General features: G+C 50.1%; 1 protein-coding gene across 1 annotated transcript; it reads left to right on the forward strand.

Moving 5' to 3' along the window:
* Positions 1 to 1,054: 1,054 nt before the first annotated feature.
* On the forward strand, positions 1,055 to 19,899 carry Hmgcl (3-hydroxy-3-methylglutaryl-CoA lyase). The gene is made up of 9 exons (XM_051172108.1): positions 1,055 to 1,181; positions 4,968 to 5,051; positions 7,093 to 7,200; positions 8,270 to 8,365; positions 10,778 to 10,926; positions 14,259 to 14,322; positions 16,068 to 16,256; positions 17,591 to 17,716; positions 19,243 to 19,899. The coding sequence occupies exons 1-9, from the start codon at positions 1,122 to 1,124 to the stop codon at positions 19,342 to 19,344; spliced, it is 978 nt and encodes a 325-aa protein (XP_051028065.1). The 5' UTR covers positions 1,055 to 1,121; the 3' UTR covers positions 19,345 to 19,899.
* The last annotated feature ends 2,462 nt before the right edge of the window (positions 19,900 to 22,361 follow it).

Genomic DNA, 22,361 nt, shown 5'->3' on the forward strand with positions numbered 1-22,361 from the left:
GTTCCCAAAGGATGTGAGCCTCCATGTGGGTGCTCGGAAGGAACAGGACTCAGTATCTCTTGGCGGGGACAAGTACTCTTTAACTGCTGAGCCATCTCTCCAGCCTGGTTTACTGCTCTAATACAATGTTCTCTGATACTTCCTTTTTTTTTTTTTTTTTTTTAAGGAAAGATTGGTACCTGCCAAGTAGCTACTGCAACCCTATTAATGAAATGCAGCACACAGACTGGAAAACACTGCAGTAAACATTCAGCTGTGTGCCCTGTCTCTGGTTTTTCTTTTTTGGTTTTTTTTTTTTTTTTCTTTCTTTCTTTTTTTGTTTGTTTGGGTTTTTTTTTGTTTGTTTGTTTTTGTTTTTTGTTTGTTTGTTTGTTTTTGGGTTTTTTTGTTTTGTTTTTGTATTTGTTTGTTTGTTTTTTGAGACAGGGTTTCTCTGTGTGGCCTTGGTTGGTCTGGAATCTCTTTGTACACCAGGCTGGCCTCCGATGCACAGTGATCCGCCTACCTCTGCCTCCTGAGTGCTGGGATTAAAGGCGTGCGCCACCACACCCGGCTGGATTTGTTTTGTTTTGTTTGTTTATTTGTTTTTGGTTTTACGAGACAGGGTCTCTCGGTGTAGCCTTGGCTGTCCTGGACTCGCTTTGTAGACCAGGCTGGCCTTGAACTCACAGTGATCCACCTGCCTCTGCCTCCTGAGTGCTGGGATTAAAGGCATGCGCTAACTGGCTGAAGTTTTATCCATCTCCGTGTTCTTGCTCCTTGCTCTGTATCTGTACGGGGAGCCTAGAAAACTTACTGAATAGGCTCATTTTTGTCAACATCTGGGAAACTGGGGCAGGAGGATTGCCATGAGTTCTAACACAACCTGAATGTTCTGGTAAGTGTCAGGCTAGCCTGGTCAACATAATACCAGAAAGACCAAACCAAACCAAAGCAGAAAAACAGTTCTGTTGAGTGGAGAGTAAACCAGCCAGGAAGGAAAACACAAGCAAGCTGGGGGTGGAGCCAACGCTGGGAACTACACGTCACTCACGAGTCTCCTCCCCAAGGCCCGGGCCACTCCGAGCTATAGGCGGTCACGTGGGACCCAGCGGGGTGGACTCAGGATTTTCTAGGCTAAGATGGCGACAGTGAGGAAGGCTTTCCCGCGGAGGCTGGTGGGCTTGGCGTCTCTCCGGGCTGTAAGTGTCCCAGGCGGGCGACAGTTAGGGGGATCGGGCGGGCCTCGTCAGCTGCTGTGAAGCCGGGTCGGCTCTAGGGGCCGGAGCCTGGAGGGTTTGAGAGTTCGGGACCCAGCCGGTCTGGCTCAGATCCCTTGCTCAGAAACGGGGAACCCGAGAGGCCAGGGTATGTGAAGCGACCCGCTGTCACCGTGGAGACCTGGGACACCATCCTGGAGGTCCTAACTCCCTTACGGTGGTGACTCTGACTCTTTTCCCTAACTGAGCTTCGTTAGTGGAAAACATGTTCTACAGGGAAAAAGCAAACGCATCCCTGTCCGCCGTCTTTCCCAGATCTTGTTGCTTTTCTGGATGCCCGAAGAGAACTTGGATCGCGGGGGCCGGGACAGGGTTTCTCTCGGATCTGTACTTTGGGCTTGTTCGATCCTGGGGTTCTCCCACTCGCAGTGACGGAAGAGAAGGGCTCTAAGAGCTGTGCTGGTTAAACCGCAAACTGGCGTCCGGATGATCTGTCACTTTCTAGGCTGAGTGACAAGAGACTCAACTTCAAGAAAGTTGAGAAAATTAACATTTCAAAAATCTTGGTTTGTACCTGGTGAATCCCAGCACTGGGGAGGCAGAGGCAGAGCGAGTTCCAGGACACCCAGAGCTACTCAGAAACGCTGTCCAAGAAAGAAAGGAAAATGGAGGCCCGGCCTAGTAGCGCACGCCTTTAATCCCAGCACTCGGGAGGCAGAGGCAGGCGGATCGCTGTGAGTTCGAGGCCAGCCTGGTCTACAAAGTGAGTCCAGGATGGCCAAGGCTACACAGAGAAACCCTGTCTCGAAAAAAAAAAAAAAGTTAAAAAGGAAAAAGAAAGTTTAATGGATAATACAAGTTAGTTTGCTTGTTTATTAGTTTGCTTGGGATAGAGCCTCTTTCTATGTGTAAACTCTCAACTTACTGTGTAGACCAGGTTGGCTTCGAACTCAGAGAGATCGGCCTGCCTCTCTCTGACTGTGGGATTACAAATATGCACCACCGTGCCCAGCTAGATAATTATGTTTTGGGGTTTTGTTTTGTTTTGTTTTTCGAGACAGGGTTTCTCGGTGTAGCCTTGGCTGTCCTAGACTCATTTTGCATACAAGGCTAGCCTGGAATTCACAGCGATCTGCCTGCCTTCTGCCTCCTGAGTGCTGGGATTAAAGGCGTGCGCCACCACCAACCGGCTGCCTCTGGGATTTCTTTTAAGCCTAAGATCTCACATCTCTCAGGCTAGCCTCAAGTTTGCTATGTAGCTGAAAGTGACGACCTTGAGATTCTGATCCTCCTGCCTTCGCCTCCCAGGTGCTGGGACTCAGGTACTTGAGTGCAGGTGTGCCACCACACCTGGCCTCCGCCTCCCAGGTGCTGGGGACTCAGGTACTTGAGTGCAGGTGTGCCACCACACCTGGCCTTCGCCTCCCAGGTGCTGGGGACTCAGGTACATGGGTACAGGTGTGCCACCACACCTGGCCTCCGCCTCCCAGGTGCTGGGGACTCAGGTACTTGAGTGCAGGTGTGCCACCACACCTGGCCTCCGCCTCCCAGGTGCTGGGGACTCAGGTACTTGAGTGCAGGTGTGCCACCACACCTGGCCTCCGCCTCCCAGGTGCTGGGGACTCAGGTACTTGAGTGCAGGTGTGCCACCACACCTGGCCTCCGCCTCCCAGGTGCTGGGGACTCAGGTACATGGGTACAGGTGTGTCACCACACCTGGCCTGAGTTATTATATGAAGAGCTGTTGTAGGGCAGGAAGTGGACCTAAGTTCAACCTGTTCCAAAAAAGGAAGTTGGGATTCAGCGTTTATTTACTGAGCCTCTGTTTTGTCCCAGGGCTTTGGAAGAGCTGCCAGTAGCACCAAGTCACTGGCCCAAGACACTCACACCCCCACTAGGGCCATTTTAGGGTGATATACCAGTGGAGGCTGGCAGTTTCTGTTGGTGAAAGACTCCATTGCAGGGACCTTTCACTCTTCTTGTGGTTTTTAAATTTTATTTTATTATTTTATTTTTTTGGTTTTTTGAGACAGGATTTCTCTGTGTAGCCTTGACGATCCTGGACTCGCTTTGGAGACCAGGCTGGCCTCAAACTCAAAGCGATCGCCTGCCTCTGCCTCCCAAGTGCTGGGATTCAAGGCGTGCGCCACCACCACTGCCCGTCTCTTCTTGTGGTTTTTTTGTTTTGTTTTAATTATTTATTTCTAACTTTATGTGCATTGGTGTTTTACCTGCACATATGTCTGTGTGAGGTCCTGGAGCTGGAGTTACAGACAGTTGTGAGCTGCCGTGTTGATGCTGGGAATTGAACCCAGGTCCTCTGGAAGAGCAGCCTGTGCTCTAAACCACTGAGCCACCTCTCCAGCCCCCTACTGACTTCGTGTAATTCAGGGGCTGGTCCCCCTTGGCCTGTCAGGAGTTTTGCCGGCTAAAACCAGAGCTGCTTCAGGCGCATTGAGAAGGTCCAGCTGATTTCCTGGCAGGGCAAAATCCTCCCTTAAGGCCTTCAGGGCCTTGCTGTCCTTGCTATATTATACAATATTCCTTTCCCTTTGCCCCACTGCAGGGTGTTTCCTTGGGGGTGGGGGAAGGGCTGGTTTCCAGTGATCGCCACTCTTCCCGTCTCCATGCCTAGAACCTGCCTGGTGGCTCACAACCCTCTGGAACTCCGGTCTTAAGGGCTATGCCGTTCTCCTCTGGCTTACAAGGGCGCTGCACACATGTGGCATACAGACATACATGCAGACAGAATGCCCATACACATAAAATGAGTAAATATTCACGGACGATCCGCTAGGTGGGTAGAGACAGACTTGACAGTGGGCTAAAGGCTTTAAAATTTGGGGGGAAAGTATTTTTCTTCAGCTGCTGGGTATGTCACCTCCTCAGACTCACTGTCCCTCATGTCATCCGTCAACCCAGAATCTGGCTTTTAGACAATCCTTAACACAGCAAAGTCCTCCACATCCCCTGTCACTGCTGCTGAGTCTGAGACTAACTCCCAGTGCTCAGGGACTGCACCCCCTTCTGGCAGCTGTGCCCTCTGTGCATTGTTTGTTCCTGAGATGTTTTTGACTGCAGCACTTCAAGGCACGGTGCCAGGCAGGTGGAGAGGGGTTGGAGAGAGGCAAGGTTCCCGAGCTTATATTGAAGCCAATAATATTGTGAAATACCAAGTACCAAAAGGTGACTAGCTCCTGAGAGGGCTGGTCAGAGGAAGGCTCTCTCTGGCTGACTAAGTAATTGCGGGTGTAAGAAAAGTAGAGCCTTCCAGGCAGAGGACAGCCAGTGCTGGGGACCGGAGCAGAGCAAGCCTGTTGGGCAAGGGGGTAAAAGGAACTGGAACAGTAGGAGTGAGTAATGAGGTCAGCCAGAGCCAAGCCCTCTAAGGCAGGATGACCAGAGGCAGGGGTGAGTCAAGAGTCCAGCTGAGTAGCAGGGTGCACGGGATATCTCTTGCAGAGATAGGCAGGATGGAGTGGGTGAGTGGACAGTGCGGGGCTTGGGCCCTGCTGAGTGAGAGATGTCCAAAAGGAGCCAAATGGGCAGTGAAAAGTGGGGTCCGCCTGCAAGCTCATTCCTGGTCAAAGCATAGGTTTTTTAAAAAAATCTTTTTGTTTGTTTGTTTGTTTTTGTTTGTTTGTTTTTTAATCTTAATCCTGAAAGAGCCCAGGTGCGAGTTAAGTAGGGAGACGTATGGCTGCTTGGGGTAACAGAGGCAGACCCCTGCTAAGCCCTGACGTTTGTTTCTCCTCTTCTAAACCGAAGGCCAGCACCTCATCCATGGGCGCTTTCCCGAAGCAGGTGAAGATCGTGGAAGTCGGTCCCCGGGACGGTCTACAGAATGAAAAGGTAAGTATTATGGACGCCGCCCAGAAGGGACGGTTAACACCTCTGTTTGGAGCACCCCGGGGAGGTTGGGGCAGGTACGTTACAGACTTTTGATAAGATGGAATATTATGCAGCTGTTAAACAAAAGTACATTAAGTGACTCGAGACTATAAAACAGACTATATATTCAATGTCACTCCTACGTAAGAGAAACAGAACAGCTTAGGTATATGTGGAAGTATTCACTTACGAAGGATCATAAAACTTAAAAATGGAAGTTTTCTAACCTGTGGGCACAGGGCTCACGTGACCGAGGGTAACTTTGAATGTGGCTCATACACCATCAATATGGTAGCAATGTGGTTTTTGAGCACTTGAAATGTGGCTAGTGAGGTGGCTGGAGACGTGACTCGGTGGTTAAGAGTGCTTCCTGCTGAGATGACCCAAGTTCAGTTCCCACTTTCCCATGGGACAACAGGAAGGCCCCCTGAAGAGGACCTGGAATCATTAAGACTTATAACATAAGCCGGGTGGTGGTGAAGGCCTTTAATTCCAGCCCTCCAGGAGGCAGAGGCAGACAGACCTCTGCGAGTTCGAGGCCAGCCTGGTCTACAAAGTGAGTCCAGGACAGGCAGGGCTACACGGAGAAACTCTTTTCTTCAAAAACCAATTAAAAAAAAAAAGACTCATAACATAATCCTACTGGCTGTCAGTAAGGAGTCATGAAAGAGTTTATTGTGTTGTTGTTATTATTATTGTTGTTGTTTTTTGTTGTTTTTTTTTTGAGACAGAGTTTCTCTGTGTATCCCTGCCTGACCTGGAACTTTCTCTGTAGACCAGGCTGGCTTGAAACTCAGAGATCCACCTTCCTTTGGCCCTTGAATGCTGGTATTAAAGGTGTTTACTGGGGCTGGAGAGATGGCTCAGCGGTTAAGAGCACTGGCTGGACCAGGCATGGTGGCACACACCACTAATCCTAGCACTCGGGAAACAGAGGCAGGCGGATTGCTGTGAGTTCGAGGCCAACCTGGTCTACAAAGTGAGTCCAGAACAGCCAGGGCTACACAGTGAAACCTTGTCTCAAAAAACAACAAGAAAAAGAGTGCTGACTCTTCTTCCAGAGGACATGGGTTCAATTCCCAGCACCCTCACGGCAGCTCGCAGCTGTCTGTAACTCCAGTTCCAGGGGATCTGACTCCCCCACACAGACGTGCATGCAGGCAAAACACAGATGCACATAAAGTAAATAAAGAAATCTTTTTAAAAATTTTTTACAAGTCGTGTGCCACTATGACCTGGCTTAAGGCTTGTTTTTATTTTTGTGTATGTGTGTATACCTGTGTGTATATCTGCCACATGCATGCAGTACCCACAGAGGCCAGAAGAGGCATCAGCTCCCCTGGAGCTGAAGTTAATGGGCATTTGTCCATGGGAATGCATGAACACTGGGGACTGAGCATGGGTCCCCTGGAAAAGCAGCAAGGGCTCTTTACTGCTGAGCCAGTGCCACTGCTCCTGCCTCTCATGGACAGCTTCTGGGCAGGAACATGAGGCGATGGAGTTTCCAGCGTAGAATGAGTTGACAGAGGGAAGCCATGCCATACAACACCCGGGATCTTGAGGGCAGATTAGAAAGACATCAACAGGCTCTGCTGGTGACCATATGTGGGGAAGGAGGAGAAAGTGCTCTGAGGAAAGAGAAAAAGGGGGAGAGTGTGACATTTGGGGGTCCATCCCACAGCACCCCAGAGAGCAGTGGTTTATCTCTATCCATTCCAACCGGAACACGTTGTCCTCAGTTTATGATGGGGTCCTAGATTAACACTGAGCTATGGAAGAGTCTGCACAGGAGGCAAATAGTGTTTGCACGTTCATATGAACACTTCAAGTGAGCGGCGGTCTATGCCAGGAGACACAGCTGGTAGAACTTGGGAGAGCACGAGTGAGCCCATGTTCGTGTCTGAGACAGTGAGGGGCTGGCACAGCCAAAGCTCGGGGCTGGTGGCCACGGCGGGCTTTGCTCAGCGATGTTTGACTTGTCTGGATTTTTTGTCCACTGCAGAATATTGTACCTACCCCAGTGAAAATCAGGCTGATCGACATGCTCTCTGAAGCAGGGCTCCCTGTTATCGAGGCTACCAGCTTCGTCTCTCCCAAGTGGGTGCCCCAGGTGAGCCCAGCCTCTAGAAGCCTGGCCCATACGGGAGGGAGGGAGGGAAGTGTCCCTGTTGCTCTTAGAGCCACTGGACCAGGTCACACTGGCTTGAGGGCTCTCGGGTGAGTCTCAGCTCTGGCTCTGGAGTGCAGCACAAGAAGGGCGGGGTGGGGTGGTGGGGTGGGGGCGGCATGTGGGGGTGGGGGTGAGGGCGGGGTGTGGTGTTTGCTTCACTCCAAGCTCTGCCCTGGCCTACAGGAGCCCTTGCTAATCAGGAGGACATTTGCCCTGTCAGGTTAGAGGTAGGCTCCGAGGTCTCTCCTGGCTCCAAGAGTATAGGCTCCCCACGCCCATCTGCAGCATCTGTGTTGTGGGGAGAACAAGAACTGCTGCTTCCTAGGCCTGGGCAAAGGATCCCATGACAGTTGAGTGCTGGGCAGTACAGAGGGAGTGGTGCCCAGGCTCCATCAGAGACAGTTCTTTTTTTTTTTTTTTTTTTGGTTTTTCAAGACAGGGTTTCTCTGTGTAGCCTTGGCTCTCCTGGACTCACTTTGTAGACCAGGCTAGCCTCAAACTCACAGCGATCCACCTGCCTTTACCTCCCAAGTGCTGGGATTAAAGGCCCGTGACACCACCTCCCGGCTTTTTGTTTGTTTTTGTTTTTGGAGACAGAGTTTCTCAGTGTAACAGCTCTGGCTGTCCTGGAATTCACTCCATAGTCCAGCCTGGCCTCAAACTCATGGGGATGCACCTGCCAGCAGGCCAGAAGAGGGCATTAACTCACATTATAACTGGTTGTGAACCACCATGTTGGTGCTGGGAATTGAACTCAGGACCTCTAGAAGAGCAGCTAGTGCTCTTAACCTCTGAGCCATCTCTCCAGCCCCTGGACCCAGTTCTTGTTAAATGGCTGCTACTTGTGCCTGGAGGTACGGCAGAGCTGGCAGTAGTGGCCATGGGAGCCGCCAAGGTCATGCTGCCCAGGGTGTCTCCTGGTCACAGAGATAAGAAAAGTATTGGGGACAAAAGAGTCAGCGATTAAGGTTTTCTCTACTGTTGAGCTCTTGGCTTCTTTGGCTCCCAGATGGCTGACAACTCTGAAGTCTTGAAGGGCATCCAGAAGTTTCCCGGCGTCAACTACCCAGTCCTGACTCCAAATATGAAAGGCTTTGAGGCAGCGGTAAGAAGTTGACCTGTTGAGGCCCTGAGAGTGGATGACAGTATTGGTGTCTGTCTTGTCCTGGGATGTCTCTCTAAACAGCTTGTCTCCAGTGAGGATGAGCAGCATCGGATTGGGGCTTGGGGGAGTGGTCCAACCCTGTCACTCATCGCTCTGTTGCCTTGACAAACTGCTTCATCTCAGTCAGTTCTGCCCAGTGAACCGGGAATGATGCAATGGGTACATGCCACTGAGCTATGCTCAATGAGAGCTGAGAACACAGGCTTGTTTTGTTTTGTTTTGTTTTTAATATTTATTTATTTATTTAATGTATATGACTGCTTTATACCTGGAGGCCAGAAGAGGGCACCAAATCTCATTATAGATGGCCGTGAGCCACCTTGTGGTTGCTGGGAATTGAACTCTGGGAATTATTCCTCTGGAAGAGCAGGTGCTGCTCTTATCCTCTGAGCCATCTCTCTGGCCCACACAGGCTTGTTAAAACCATTACATCCTGGGATCACCCTCTTCCTCCTCCTCTTCTTTGTCTTTTTCTTTTAAATTTTGCTTATTTTTTACTTGGTGTGTACTGCTGTTTAGCCTGAATGTCTGTGCACCATGTGCATGCAGTGCCTGCAGAGACCAGAAGAGGGCATCAGATCCTTTGGGACTGGAGTTGCACACAGTTGGTAGTGGCCGTGTGGATGGTAGGAGTTGAACCCAGGTCTTGTGCAGGAGCAGGAGCGCTTACCTGCTGAGAGTCACCTCTGCAACCTATGTCACTCTCTTCTTTAGGGACAGGTACCAGCGCTCCGCATGGATGCTACGTGTGATTTCTATGAGAGGCTGAGTATGTGCTTTGTCATAAATTTATTTCAAGAGTGACCTGGTCTGGAGAGATGACTGAGAGGTTAAGAGCACTGGCTGTTCTTCTAGAGGTCCTGAGTTCAATTCCCAGCAACCACATGGTGGTTCATAACCATCTAGAATGAGATCTGATGTCTTCTTCTGGTGGGCAGGGATACATGTAGGCAAAACACTGTATACATAATAAATAAATCTTTTTTAAAAAACGGGGTGAGGGGGTCGGGTGGCTGGAGAGATGGCTCAGAGGTTAAGAGCACTGGCTGCTCTTTTAAAGGACATGAGTTCAATTCCCAGCAACCACATGGTGGCTCACAGCCATCTATAGGGAGATCTGGCGTCCTCTTCTGTCATGCAAGTGTACATGCAGGCAGAACACTGTGTACATGGTAAGTAAATAAATCTTTAAAAAAAAAAAAAAAAAAAAGAGTGACCTCCCATGTTAACAGTGGAAGGGTTGATTTCCTTAGAAGTTGTGAGACTTGATGGATTTTTTTGGTATCTGCAGGTGCCAAGGGTTTCACACTTACTAGGAAAATGCTCCAGCCCAGGGCTACATCCTGGCCTTGGTTTGGTTTCTTTTCATTTCTTGGTTTTGTTCGTTTGTTTGATTTTTTGTTTTGTTTTGTTTTTTGTTTTTTTGAGACAGGGTTTCTGTGTATAACAGCTCTAGCTGTCCTAGAACTCTGTAGACCAGGCTGGCCTTAGACTCATAGAGATCCACCTGTCTCTGCCTCCTGAGTGCTGGGATTAAAGGCGTGTGTCACCACCAACCACTAGCTTTATTTTGTTTTCTAGTTGAAGGGTGAGCATTTCCTAGAGCTGCTCGAGAAAGTTCTGCAAACTCTTAACAGAACTGCTTTACAGCCTCACGTTCTGGAGGTCAGGAGGTGTTGGTTGCTTGTGAGGCTTCTTGAGAGCCCATCCCATGGATCGTATAGTGACTGGGAGTGACCGCTTGGCCTTGGTATTGCTTGGTTCATACGTGCCTTGCTCCAGTGCCTGCCTCCGCCCTCTTGTGGCCTTCCACATCTCAGTGTCCTCACACAGCCATCTTTTAAGGACACCAGTCATTCTGGATCAGGGGCCCACCCTGCTCCAGTGTGGCCTCATTTTATCTAATTACATTTGCAATGACCTTTCTTCCAAGTAGGTGATGTGTTCTAGGGAACCATGGATTGGGGTGTCCACATGTTTATTACTATTAAATGTGTTCGTTTGTGTGTGTGCACACACATGCGTGTGCAATGGCACTCATGTGGAGGTCAGTGGATGACTTAAGTGTGTTGATTCTTTCCTTCTACCATGTGGGTCCTGGGGAATTGAACTCAGGTCATCAGGCTTGGCGGCACATGCCCTTGATCTACTGAGCCTGAGCCATCTTGCATGCCCCAATATATAGCGTGCGTGCGTGCATGCGTGTGTGTGTGTGTGTGTGTGTGTGTGTGTGTGTGTGTGTGAATGTTCAGCCTATAACAGTCACATATCATAAAACTTGTGCAACATTTTTGCCGCTGGACCAGTTTCTCCAGGATCAAAGTGCTGATATATTCGCCTGGATATCGGCAGGTAGCTGCAGGTGCCAAGGAAGTAAGCATCTTCGGTGCTGTGTCTGAGCTATTCACCCAGAAGAATGCGAACTGCTCTATAGAAGAGAGTTTCCAGCGCTTTGATGGAGTCATGAAGGCTGCACTGGCCAGCAACATCCGTGTGAGAGGGTGAGTCAGGCCACATGGGCCCCAGCATCCCTATGAGAGGGTGAGTCTGGTCACACAGGCTGCCAGCATCCATGTGGGAGGGTGAGTCTGGTCACACAGGCCACCAGCATCCCTGTGGGAGGGTGAGTCTGGTCACACAGGCCACCAGCATCCCTGTGAGAGGGTGAGTCTGGTCACACAGGCTGCCAGCATCCATGTGGGAGAGTGAGTCTGGTCATACAGGCCACCAGCATCCATGTGGGAAGGTGAATCTGGTCACACAGGCCACCAGCATCCCTGTGGGAGGGTGAGTCTGGTCATACAGGCCACCAGCATCCATGTGGGAGAGTGAGTCTGGTCACACAGGCCACCAGCATCCATGTGGGAAGGTGAATCTGGTCACACAGGCCACCAACATCCCTGTGAGAGGGTGAGTCTGGTCACACAGGCCACCAGCATCCCTGTGAGAGGGTGAGTCTGGTCACACAGGCTGCCAGCATCCATGTGGGAGAGTGAGTCTGGTCATACAGGCCACCAGCATCCATGTGGGAAGGTGAATCTGGTCACACAGGCCACCAGCATCCCTGTGGGAGGGTGAGTCTGGTCATACAGGCCACCAGCATCCATGTGGGAGAGTGAGTCTGGTCACACAGGCCACCAGCATCCATGTGGGAAGGTGAATCTGGTCACACAGGCCACCAACATCCCTGTGGGAGGGTGAGTCTGGTCACACAGGCCGCCAGCATCCCTGTGGGAGGGTGAATCTGGTCACACAGGCCGCCAGCATCCCTGTGGGAGGGTAAGTCTGGCTTCGTGGGGTGCTTTTCTCAATGCCCTTGTAGAATGGAGCCGATTCTCCCAGCTGCCGGTCTCTCCACCTCAGGCTCTTGCTGGGCAGGGCAACCCAAGCTCCTCACCTGGGAACCTTGCTCCAAGTGAATGTGGTCAGAAGATGAGCCAGGATTTCTCTCAGACTTAAATTGTTGACTGACCAAGTGTCGACCAGGCCAGCCTAGAACTCACAGACACCAACCTGTCTCTGCCTGGGGTGCTGGGATGGCATGTGCCACCGTGCCCAGGCCCAGGACTTGAGACTTGGTTGTTGGCGTGGGGACTGGTAGCACACGCCTTTAAAACACGTCTCAAAGCAAACGACAGCAACAACAAAACAGAGAGCTGGGGGTGAAACTCGGCACTGATGAAGCTTTGTAACAAGGCAGGTACTCTACCTGTGAGCGCTGTCCGGGGCCGGGTGAAGGCTTTCCTGTGATGTTCCAGACCCTCTGGATGGCACCCCATCTTCTCTGCTAGAGGGCTTTGTGCTTCCCCCTGCCCCCCAGGCAGAACGTTCCCCTTTCTCTCCACTTCTCAGCTCCTGCAGGGTCCTCCATGGATGTCAGCTCCTCTTGGTTTTTCTTTGTCCCATTTCCCACAGTCCTCGAGTGCTGTGTTCTGCCATCACAGCACCTGACACAGAGACCTGATAGGCAGGTGAAGATGGGGAAGATGGGTCTCCAGTCATGTGCCCCCCCAGCTCCCAGGCCTGTGTTCTGTCTTGGTGATTCCCCGCCCTGCCCTGCCCTCAACAGACCTGGCTGACCTGGAATTCACAGAGATCCACCAGCCTAGATCAGAGGGATATGCCCCCATACCACTTTTCCTTGCTTAGTGTTGTTTGGAGATATATGAAATGGGAAATTTAAGGTAAAAAGCACACCAAGGGGGCTGGAGAGATGGCTCAGAGGTTAAGAGCACGGGCTGCTCTTCCAGAAGTCCTGAGTTCAATTGCCAGCAACCACATGATGGTTCTCAACCATCTATGGTGAGATCTGGTGCCCTCTTCTGGCGGGCAGTTGTATATGCAGACACAACATTATATACGTAATAATCTGTTTTGTTTTTCAAGGCAGAGTTTCTCTGTGTAGCCTTGGCTCTACTGGACTCACTTTGTAGACCAGGCTGGCCTCGAACTCACAGTGATCCACCTGCCTCTGCCTCCTGAGTGCTGGGATTAAAGGCGTGTGCCACCACCACCTGTTTTTTTTTGTTGTTGTTTTTTGTTTTTTAAAGCATACCGAGATTTTTGAAATGTTGGTCTAACAGACATTTACTCCATTTCTTGTTTTTTCTTTTTTCTTTCTTTTTAAGCTTTTTAATCTACTTATTGAGGCAGGGTCTTTCTATGTAACCCTGGCTGGCCTGGAACTCACAGAGGTCCACCTGCCTCTGTCCCCCAGGTGCTAGGATTAAACGTGTGCTCCACCACCGCCCGGGTACCATCTCACTCTTTTTTTTTTTTTTTTTTTTTTTGGGTTTTTCGAGACAGGGTTTCTCTGTGTAGCCTTGGCCATCCTGGACTCATTTTGTAGACCAGGCTGGCCTCGAACTCACAGCGATCCGCCTGCCTCTGCCTCCCGAGTGCTGGGATTAAAGGCGTGCGCCACCACGCCCGGCTTACCATCTCACTCTTTAAGTTCGTGTTGACCTGGAACTCATTTTGTAACCAAGGCTGGCAATCCTCCTGCCTCAGTCCTCCAGTGCTGGGATTACAGGCTTGAACTACCATCCCTAGTGTCACTTGAAAGATGCCTCAGTGGCAGCCGGGTAATGAGGGTGGACTCCGCATGTGACACTCAAAGAGTCCTCAGCACAGCCCACAAGACTGTCACAGTCAGGCCAAGGCTCCCTCTTGTCTTGTGTCAGACTCCTTGGCCCCTGGTTCTCCCCGTGTCTTAGAATTCTGTCCTGAGCACTCCAGACTCCGGCCTTGACTGAAACATGCTTTCCAAAGATGCCCTGCGCCCTGTGCCCTCCAGCACCATGGCCTCCAGCAGGTCTGCCTAGCTAACCCTAGCTACACTGGCTGCCTGTGTTTCCTCCTTTTCCATGCTTCCTTCCCAGTTTCTCCCTTTCTGGAATTATCACCCCCTCCTAACGTGACTGTGGTTCTGTTTGCCATCTTCCTGAATTGAACAAGCTCCTGTGTGTTGATGGTGGCTCTGGCATCGATGACCTGAATACTGGCCTACCTCCCCCCACCCCCGCTCCAGACAGCTCAAGTGCACCCTAGTTCTTTGTAGCTATTGTAAATTCTCTTCCACCTGCAGCCCTAACTGTGGCCTCTTAGCCCCACCCTCCCTGCAAGGTTCTCTGGTGTTTCTGCCCAGAACTAGGCCAAAGAGCCTTTTGCCTACTCAAGAGTTAACCTTTCACCCAGCACCGGGCCTCCTGTCAGCTTCATGTTTACTGTGGGCTCAGCAGGGATGTGTGTAAGATGGGTCATCAGTCATTCTAGTGGCAGAAGAGCTGGGGACACTGGGGACACTGACACCGTTCCGTTTGTTTTTCTGCAGGTATATCTCCTGTGTCCTCGGGTGCCCCTATGAGGGGAAGATCTCTTCGGCTAAAGTAGCTGAGGTGTGTGCAGTGAGTGGGGAAAGGGCCCGTGAGGGTTGGCTCCCTTGCAGCTTGTAGGCGCGGGCGTCCCTCACCTCCCTTTCCCACTGGAACACTGATGGTGTCCACACAGCCTCATTCATATACTGAGAGCACAGGCCACCTCCTTGCCAGGTCTCTACCCCACCTGAAGGCCCCAAATCCAGTTTTCAGTCCCACCAGCTGAGGCATGATCCCCATTGTAGTATTCCCCATGAATCCCCAGGGTCCTTGTAGTAGGTGAGAGGCCACGCACATCCTCTTGGCTAGTAGCCAGGGCTACATGGAGGACCCAACATAGGAACCGTGAGTAAGCCAGGAACTTCAGCCATTTCATCCAGAAAACCCCGCTGCTGATTTGATGCTGTTCTGCCTCTGAAGAAGCAAGTCACTTGTCACCCAGGGTGTAGACAGCAGATTGGGTCTCACCCACTGTGCCCTACGGAGCCCTTTTGTTTCTCCCCAATACCATGTGGCATCCAGTCAAAGGAATGGCCTCTGACTGTTGTGTCCCCTGACCCCTGTTGCCACCACCCTCACTGGAGCCCCTCACCACTTTTTTTTTTTTTCCCTCAAGACAAAGTTTCTCTGTGTAGCCTTGGCAGTCCTGGACTCACTTTGTAGACCAGGCTGGCCTCGAACTCATAGCCATCTGCCTGCCTCTGCCTCCCTGAGTGCTAGGCTTAAAGGTGTGCGCCACCAAGGCCCGGCTCCATCACCGCTTTCTAGAAGCAGACATTGAAGCTCAGAGAAGTTATGCCTTGGTGCAGGTGGCCAGCGTGCAGCAGAATGGGGACTTGAGCTCAGCATCACATAGCCCCAGAGGCCTGCACCACTGTCACCTGATAAGGCGTGTGAGCAGGGGTGGAGGGTGGGAAGTCACTGTGTCATTTATGAGGATGATCATCAGTAAACAACTGTGTCTCCTGCTACCTCTTCACTCAGGCCAAGTATAGCATTCTCCGTGGGGCGGGGTGGGGCGGGGCGGGGTGGGGCAGGGTGGGGTGGCTTCGGCAATTTAGGCTTTACAGTCAGCCGATTGCAAAATGATGCAAAGGAGCTTTTGAAAAGTTGCATGGTTCCTCTGCTTAAAGAATCCAACTAGATGCTGGGCGGTGGTGGTGCACGCCTTTAATCCCAGCACTCAGGAGGCAGAGGCAAGCAGATCACTGAGTTCGAGGCCAGCCTGATCTACAAAAGCGAGGCCAGGACAGCCAGGACTGTTACACAGAGAAACTCTATCTCAAAAAACCTAAAATTAAAAAAAAAAAAAAAAAAAAAAAAAAAGAATCCATTGGGAGGCAGAGGCAGGCAGATCGCTGTGAATTCGAGGCCAGCTGGTCTACAAAGTGAGTCCAGGACAGCCAAGGCTACACAGAAAAACCAAAACCAACCAACCAAACAAAAACCAAAGAATCCAACTGGTGTTTTAGACCTACAGTCCACAGGTGCTACTGTGAGAGGAAGGGCTTTCCCTGATCCCGGTCAGCGCCTGTTGGGAAGGGGAGTCAGCTGCTGCTGCAGTGGCTAGCTGCATTTTGGGTCTCGGTCTCCCAGCCTGTGGGTAATGAGTGTCCCTTCCATTGAAATTGTTGGGAGCCCTGACCCAATAGGAACACAGCACCTCAGAGGGAGGAGAACTGACTGGTCACAGACTCCCTGCTTCTGAGCTCTAATGTCACATGCTGGTGGCTCGGGGTCCTCTAAGTATCTGTTTGCTTCTCCAGGTCGCCAAGAAGTTGTACTCAATGGGCTGCTATGAGATCTCCCTTGGGGACACCATTGGTGTAGGCACCCCAGGACTCATGAAAGACATGCTGACTGCTGTCATGCATGAAGTGCCTGTTGCCGCACTGGCTGTCCACTGCCATGATACCTACGGTCAAGCTCTGGCCAACACGTTGGTGGCCCTGCAGGTAATGAAAGCCATGTGCCCATTCTCCCAGAGGGCTTGAGTCAGGGCAGTGCAGTTTCATTGAGTTGAAGCAAATGTATCTGAGGCCACAGAAGGTGGCACACGTACATTGAGGGATTTGCTTCTCATTGATGAGCAAGAGAGGGTGCTATGCAGGTGCAGAGGCCTGAAGGGGGTGCTTGTGCCCCTTGTGGGGAGGCATTGACTGCAGCAGTGGGACCAAGAAGAATAAGCTGGTGGAGCCTGCTGCAAGTGGCGCCCTCTGGTGTTGGTCTCCGTGTCAGCATCAGGGCCACAGCTGGTGTTAACACCTGAAGACTTGACAGGATTTTAGTGCATCTGTAGAGGAGTTCTTTCCCTCAACCATGTGGGTCCTGCACGTCAAACTCAGGTTGTCAGATTTGGTGGCAAGCACCTGTACCCTCTGAACATATTTATTCATTTATTTTAAATGTTTATTTATTTATTACATGTATAGTGTTCTGCTTGCATGTACACCGGCACACAAGAAGAGGGCACGAGATCTCATTACAGATGGTTATGAGCCACCATGTGGTTGCTGGGAATTGAACTCAGGACCTCTGGAAGAGCAGCCAGTGCTCTTAACTACTGAGCCATCTCTCCAGCCCTTTATTTATTTTATTTTATTTTGGTTTTTTGAGACAAGGTTTCTCTGTGCAGCCTTGGCTGTCCTGGACTTACTTTGTAGACCAGGCTAGCCATTTTGCTGGCTCGTTACAAATCCTTTTGAAGGTTGGAGAGACGGCTCAGAGGTTAAGAGCACTGGCTGTTCTTCCAAAGGTCCTGATTCAATTGCCAGCAACCACATGATGGCTGACAATCATCTATAATGAGATCTGGTGCCTTCTTCTGGCCTGCAGGTGTACATGCAGGCAGAGCACTGTATATACATAACAATAAATATTTTTGAAAAAATAAAAAACAAAAAACCAGAAAATCCTTTTGAGAACCCACCAACCTTCCATTTCTTTGGCTCTATTAAAAACAAAACACCTCAAAAGAAATGTGTCTAGTGTCAGCCACTCACACTGGACATGACTGAGGAGAGCCCCAAGGGTGAAACAGAGCCAGGAGCCAGCTCTGAGGGCATGGGGGAAGGTCCTCTCAGAGGGGACATTGTGACAGAGGACGCTTACTCACTGTTCCAGACAGAAGCGAGAGAAGTTATGTCCCTCGGTGGCTTCCGCCTGGCAGAGTAGAGAGCAGAATGGCTCTGGCAGAATCTCTGACAACGCCGCAGAAGGTTTATGAGAAGCGACTCTGTGGGCTCCAGCCTCTGGCAGCAGCCACATTTCACCATCCTTATGTTTCCAGATGGGGGTGAGCGTCGTTGACTCCTCTGTGGCGGGACTTGGAGGCTGTCCCTATGCAAAAGGAGCATCAGGGAACTTGGCCACTGAGGACCTGGTCTACATGCTGACTGGTTTAGGGATTCACACGGTAAGCGCGCCTGCCCCCTGGTGGTGACATCCCTGAACTAACCAGGGCTCGGCTTGCTCGCTCGTTAATCATGTGGACAGACGTGGCGTGCTCAGGGATGGTAGACCCGCCAGGGATTGTGGAAGCTTTATATTTCTGCGAGAGAATACAGCAGTCAACTAGGAGAGTTGAAAGTGGCTGATCTGGAGAGCGAGCCCTTGTCGGGTGAGAGGCCCTGACAGAGCAACCTGGGGGGGGGGGGGGGCTATGAATAACCACCAGAGGAGAGTCTCAACAGAAGAAGAGGCTCAGTTGGTAGCCTAGACTAAGACCCCAAGCAAGGATGAGAAGGAGCCAAGCAAAAAAGGAATGATCAGCGGTCTCTGGAGAGGAAGGAGCGCGGCGAGGAGGCTTGGGTCTGCTGAAACGTGATTGTGAGCACAAGAGACCAAGATCTCAGAGTGACCCCCACAGTTCAGTTCTAGGCAGCCCCTCAGTAAGTATGTATGGGAAGGGCCTTAAGAAGGGCCAGCCTCAGTCCAGCCTGGTGGCGCACGCCTTTAATCCCAGCACTCAGGAGGCAGAGGCAGGCGGATCGCTATGAGTTCAAGACCAGCCTGGTCTATAAAGGGAGTCCAGGACAGCCAAGGCTACACAGAGATATCCTGTCTTGAAAAGGGAGGCCGGGGCAGCTTCATGACGTGCAGTGACTTCCTTCCATTAGCCACACAGGGCTCCACCAGACTTTTCAGGGACCTCAGTGGTGGCATAGAAGTCACACTGCATCTCTGCTTTGAAGTCTGATGGTTTAAGCCAGGCCGGGCGTGGTGGCGCACGCCTTTAATCCCAGCTTTGGGAGGCAAAGGCAGGTGGAGCTTTGTGAGTTTGAGGCCAGCCTGGTCTACAAGTGAGTCCAGGACAGCCAAGGCTACACAGAGAAACCCTGTCTCGAAACCACACACACACACACACACACCCAGAAAAAAAGAAATCCGATAGTTTGAAAGCCAGATCTGTTCCTCACAGGCTGACAGCCTCACTATTTTGTCTTGAACTTGAGCAATGGCAGTAAAAGGGATGCACTCGATTGTTACAGGCTTAAGGAAAAGTGTGTCCCCGAGGTAGAGGTCGGTGGTGAGACACGAGAAGAAACTATATAGTGTGCTTGGCACTAGTATCCAACTGCAGACCGGAGTCACACTTACAGTCAGTCGTGTTGGAGGTGAGATTCAGCAGTCGAACCCATGTCTCGCATGAGGAATGGCCTGGGTGCCAGTCCCAGCCCAGGAGAAGACACACAAAGGCAAACAAATAACCATCGCATCTCCTGCGGGCCAGGCCCTGTGCTGGGCCCTGAACATGGAGGCGGGACAAGACTGATCAGGTCCCTTCTCTGGCAGTGGTCTCACAACCTCACAGACAGTGGCGCCCACTGCTGCAGCAGGGGCCTGTTTACTGCTGCCTTCCCTTTTGCTGTCTAGTCTGTTGCCCTGGATGTTGAGGGCAATGCCCTGACTGACTTGATCCTCTTAACTTGCTTCCCCAAGGGTGTGAACCTCCAGAAGCTCCTCGAAGCCGGGGACTTCATCTGTCAAGCCCTGAACCGGAAAACCAGCTCCAAAGTGGCCCAGGCCACCTGCAAACTCTGAGCCCCTCGCTCACCTGAAGACCCGGGACTGGGGGAGGTGGGGGTGTTTGTGCACAGTGATTCTTGGATGAGGGAAATGGGATGCGAATGAATGAGCAGGCATCACGGAGGTCCTTCTCCTAGGCAGAAAGGGCTAGAGCTGCCAGGCCCGGGCCTCACTGAGTGCCCTGGAGCCTGGAAGTCTCCCCTCCACTGTGGACCAGCTCCTCAGAGCTGATGGCCTGAGCGCTGCGTTTGGGATGGCCCTGGGTCTCGCGGATGGGCTGCTAGGCAGCAGAGCTGATGTCCACCCTGCCAGGACTGTGGGTCCTGTCCTGTGCTGCATCTTTGACGACAGAGAGCAGTTCCTCCTCCCCCCAAGGCAGCAAAGCATTTGCTGAAATGGTGGGGTTTGATCTGCTGCAGTGGCCACCTGCCAACTCCAGCGTCTCTGGAAAAATCACTCTGTTCATGATTTTTAAAAACAGCTTATGTAATTAAAGGTTTAATTTTCTAATATTCAACCGTGTGTGTGTGTTTATAGGCAGAGAAGTCAAGTCATTATGAGGGAAGAGTGCAGGCTTTGAGTCATTCATTTTTCTCTGGAGTTCTCCTGTCTCCAAACCTAAGTCCCCAAGCTGGCGTGGTGACACATGCCTGTAATCCCAACACTGCAGAGGTAGAGGGGGGTCTCTGTAACTTTGACTTTTTCCAAAACTTTATTTGGTGTTCTTTAATGCTTACACCTCCCTTCCAACCCACCTACCCTAGATAGGAGAGAAAAGAGGTTATTGTGAACAGGAGAAGTAGACCCTTTGGACTCAGTTCCTGGGAACGATTGATTCCCCTGGTGTAGTCAGGCAGGCAGGATTTCAGAAGACCAACAATTCAACCAAAGCTGCTGCTGGAACAGCAGCCAGAACCCAGAGCCCTAAAGCATTTTCTGGAGCAGTCTCTCTAGGAGCGGCTGGAAGTGGAGTGATGAACAGCCGAACAATACCAAGACCCGAAAAGCCACCCGGCCTCCTGTTTGTGTGTGTGTGTGTGTGTGTGTGTGTGTGTGTGTGTGTGTGTGTGTGTGTGTGTGTGTGTGTGTGACGTGTGTGTACACGTGTGTGTGTGTACACGTGTGTGTGTGTGTACTAGGCTGTGTTTCAGCTGGCAAAAACCAAGCCTTACACAAGTCTGTTCTTCATCCCACACGTAGGATCAAAACAAAAACATGTTTATATCCACTACAAATCCCCCTTTCTATTAAAAAATAATAAACTATATATAATAAAAATAATTATGAGGGGCTGGAGAGATGGCTCAGAGGTTAAGAGCACTGACTGCTCTTCAGAGATCATGAGGTCAATGCCCAGCAACCACATGGTGGCTCACAACCATCTATGATGTGATCTGATGCCCTCTTCTGGCCTGCAGGTGTACATGCAGACAGAGCACTGTATTCATAATAAATAAATCCTTAAAAAATAATTATGAAAATTATCCAGGAAAAGTTACATTTACAAGGACCAGTCCGTTTATATTTAACAATCTTGGAGAAATTGTTCCACTATCTATCCTATCCTACTGAGTCTTATCCTAGTGTCCAAAGTTTTTCTAAATCACTGGATTATAATTTAAATTTATCAACCTCTAAACATTTTTATCTCTTAAACTAAAGCTTATAGTAGGACTATTGCTGCCTAGTTTTCAACCCCATCAGAGACTTAAGAAGGAAATATCTAATATGAAGGAAGTGTAGGCAAGCAACTTCCAAAAGTATGGACAGAGAGAGTTGACTGCCTGGACAGTCGCAGGTTTTTCTCTATCATTGGGGCATCGAGTTTAGCCTGCCAGCCCAAAATATCTGACAGACTGTTCTTTGAAGCAGGAATTTTGAAGGACTGGCTCATCTAGTCTCTGCAAAGCTGGATAGTCAATTTCTCAGCCTCATGCTTGGACAGTCAGCCTGCAATCAGCAGAAGAGATAAGAACAGTTTTTTGGTTTAGTGGCTAGTCTGCCAAACTTGTTTCTTTGCTGCTCATCATCTTCAGTAAAGTAGATTGGAGGTGCTGCCAGGAGCAGATGTGTCTCTCTGTCAGAAAATCCCTTTATTATTAAATGCCACGTTCTGTAGATCTCTGAAGTGTTTGAAGACTATAGTGCAGAGTCATATCTATCCTATTTACTGATCGACCTATCTGTCAGTATATCTAAACAAACAAGCATCGCATGTTTTTAGCTATGTACTATCTGCTTAACCTTGAAAACATATGTAAGAGACTAAATAAAGCTTCTTCTGTACTTAACTAGTTTCTAACAAGACTACAAATAAGATTTATAGGTGACTAACTACTAACTTATATCTCCAGCCATCTTGAACAGTTTGTAATGGTTAGCTCTCATAAGACTAGAACTTTAAAGCCAGGCGTGGTGGCACACCCCTTTAATCCCGGCACTCGGGAGGCAGAGGCAGGTGGATCTGTGTGAGTTCGAGGCCAGCCTGGTCTACAAAGTGAGTCCAGGACAGTCAAGGCTACACAGAGAAACCCTGTCTCGAAAAAATGAAAAAAAAAAAAAAAAACTAAACTATACATCACATTTTTAAATGAGTTTCATATGTACAATACATCAGCCGAACACTGAGCAAAATCTATCAATATGCAATATGTATAATACATAAATCAAAAGTTGAACAAAACAATTATAAATTTCTATTGAACATACCAAGATAAAATATTTGAGGCTAATAGGTTCGGTAAGCTACCTTTTACTCCAGTTCCATATCCTCCCCTTTTATCCTTCCCTTTCCCCTCCTTTCCCCTAACACTAGATAGGATAGAAAGGTAAGAAAGACGGATAGAAAGGAGAAAGGAAGAAATCCCTAAATGTAACCTTTACCAACTTATAACCAACCACACTAGACGATAACAAACATTGATAGCTCAGCACAAACACCCACCTCACCTATTGGGAATGGGGTGTCATGTTCTCCAAAGTACTTTTTGCTGTCTGGGGGTAAGAAACATCTTTAAAACAAAAAACAAAAA

The sequence above is a fragment of the Acomys russatus genome, chromosome 29 (genome assembly GCF_903995435.1).
Source record: "Acomys russatus chromosome 29, mAcoRus1.1, whole genome shotgun sequence".
Classification (NCBI taxonomy): domain Eukaryota; kingdom Metazoa; phylum Chordata; class Mammalia; order Rodentia; family Muridae; genus Acomys; species Acomys russatus.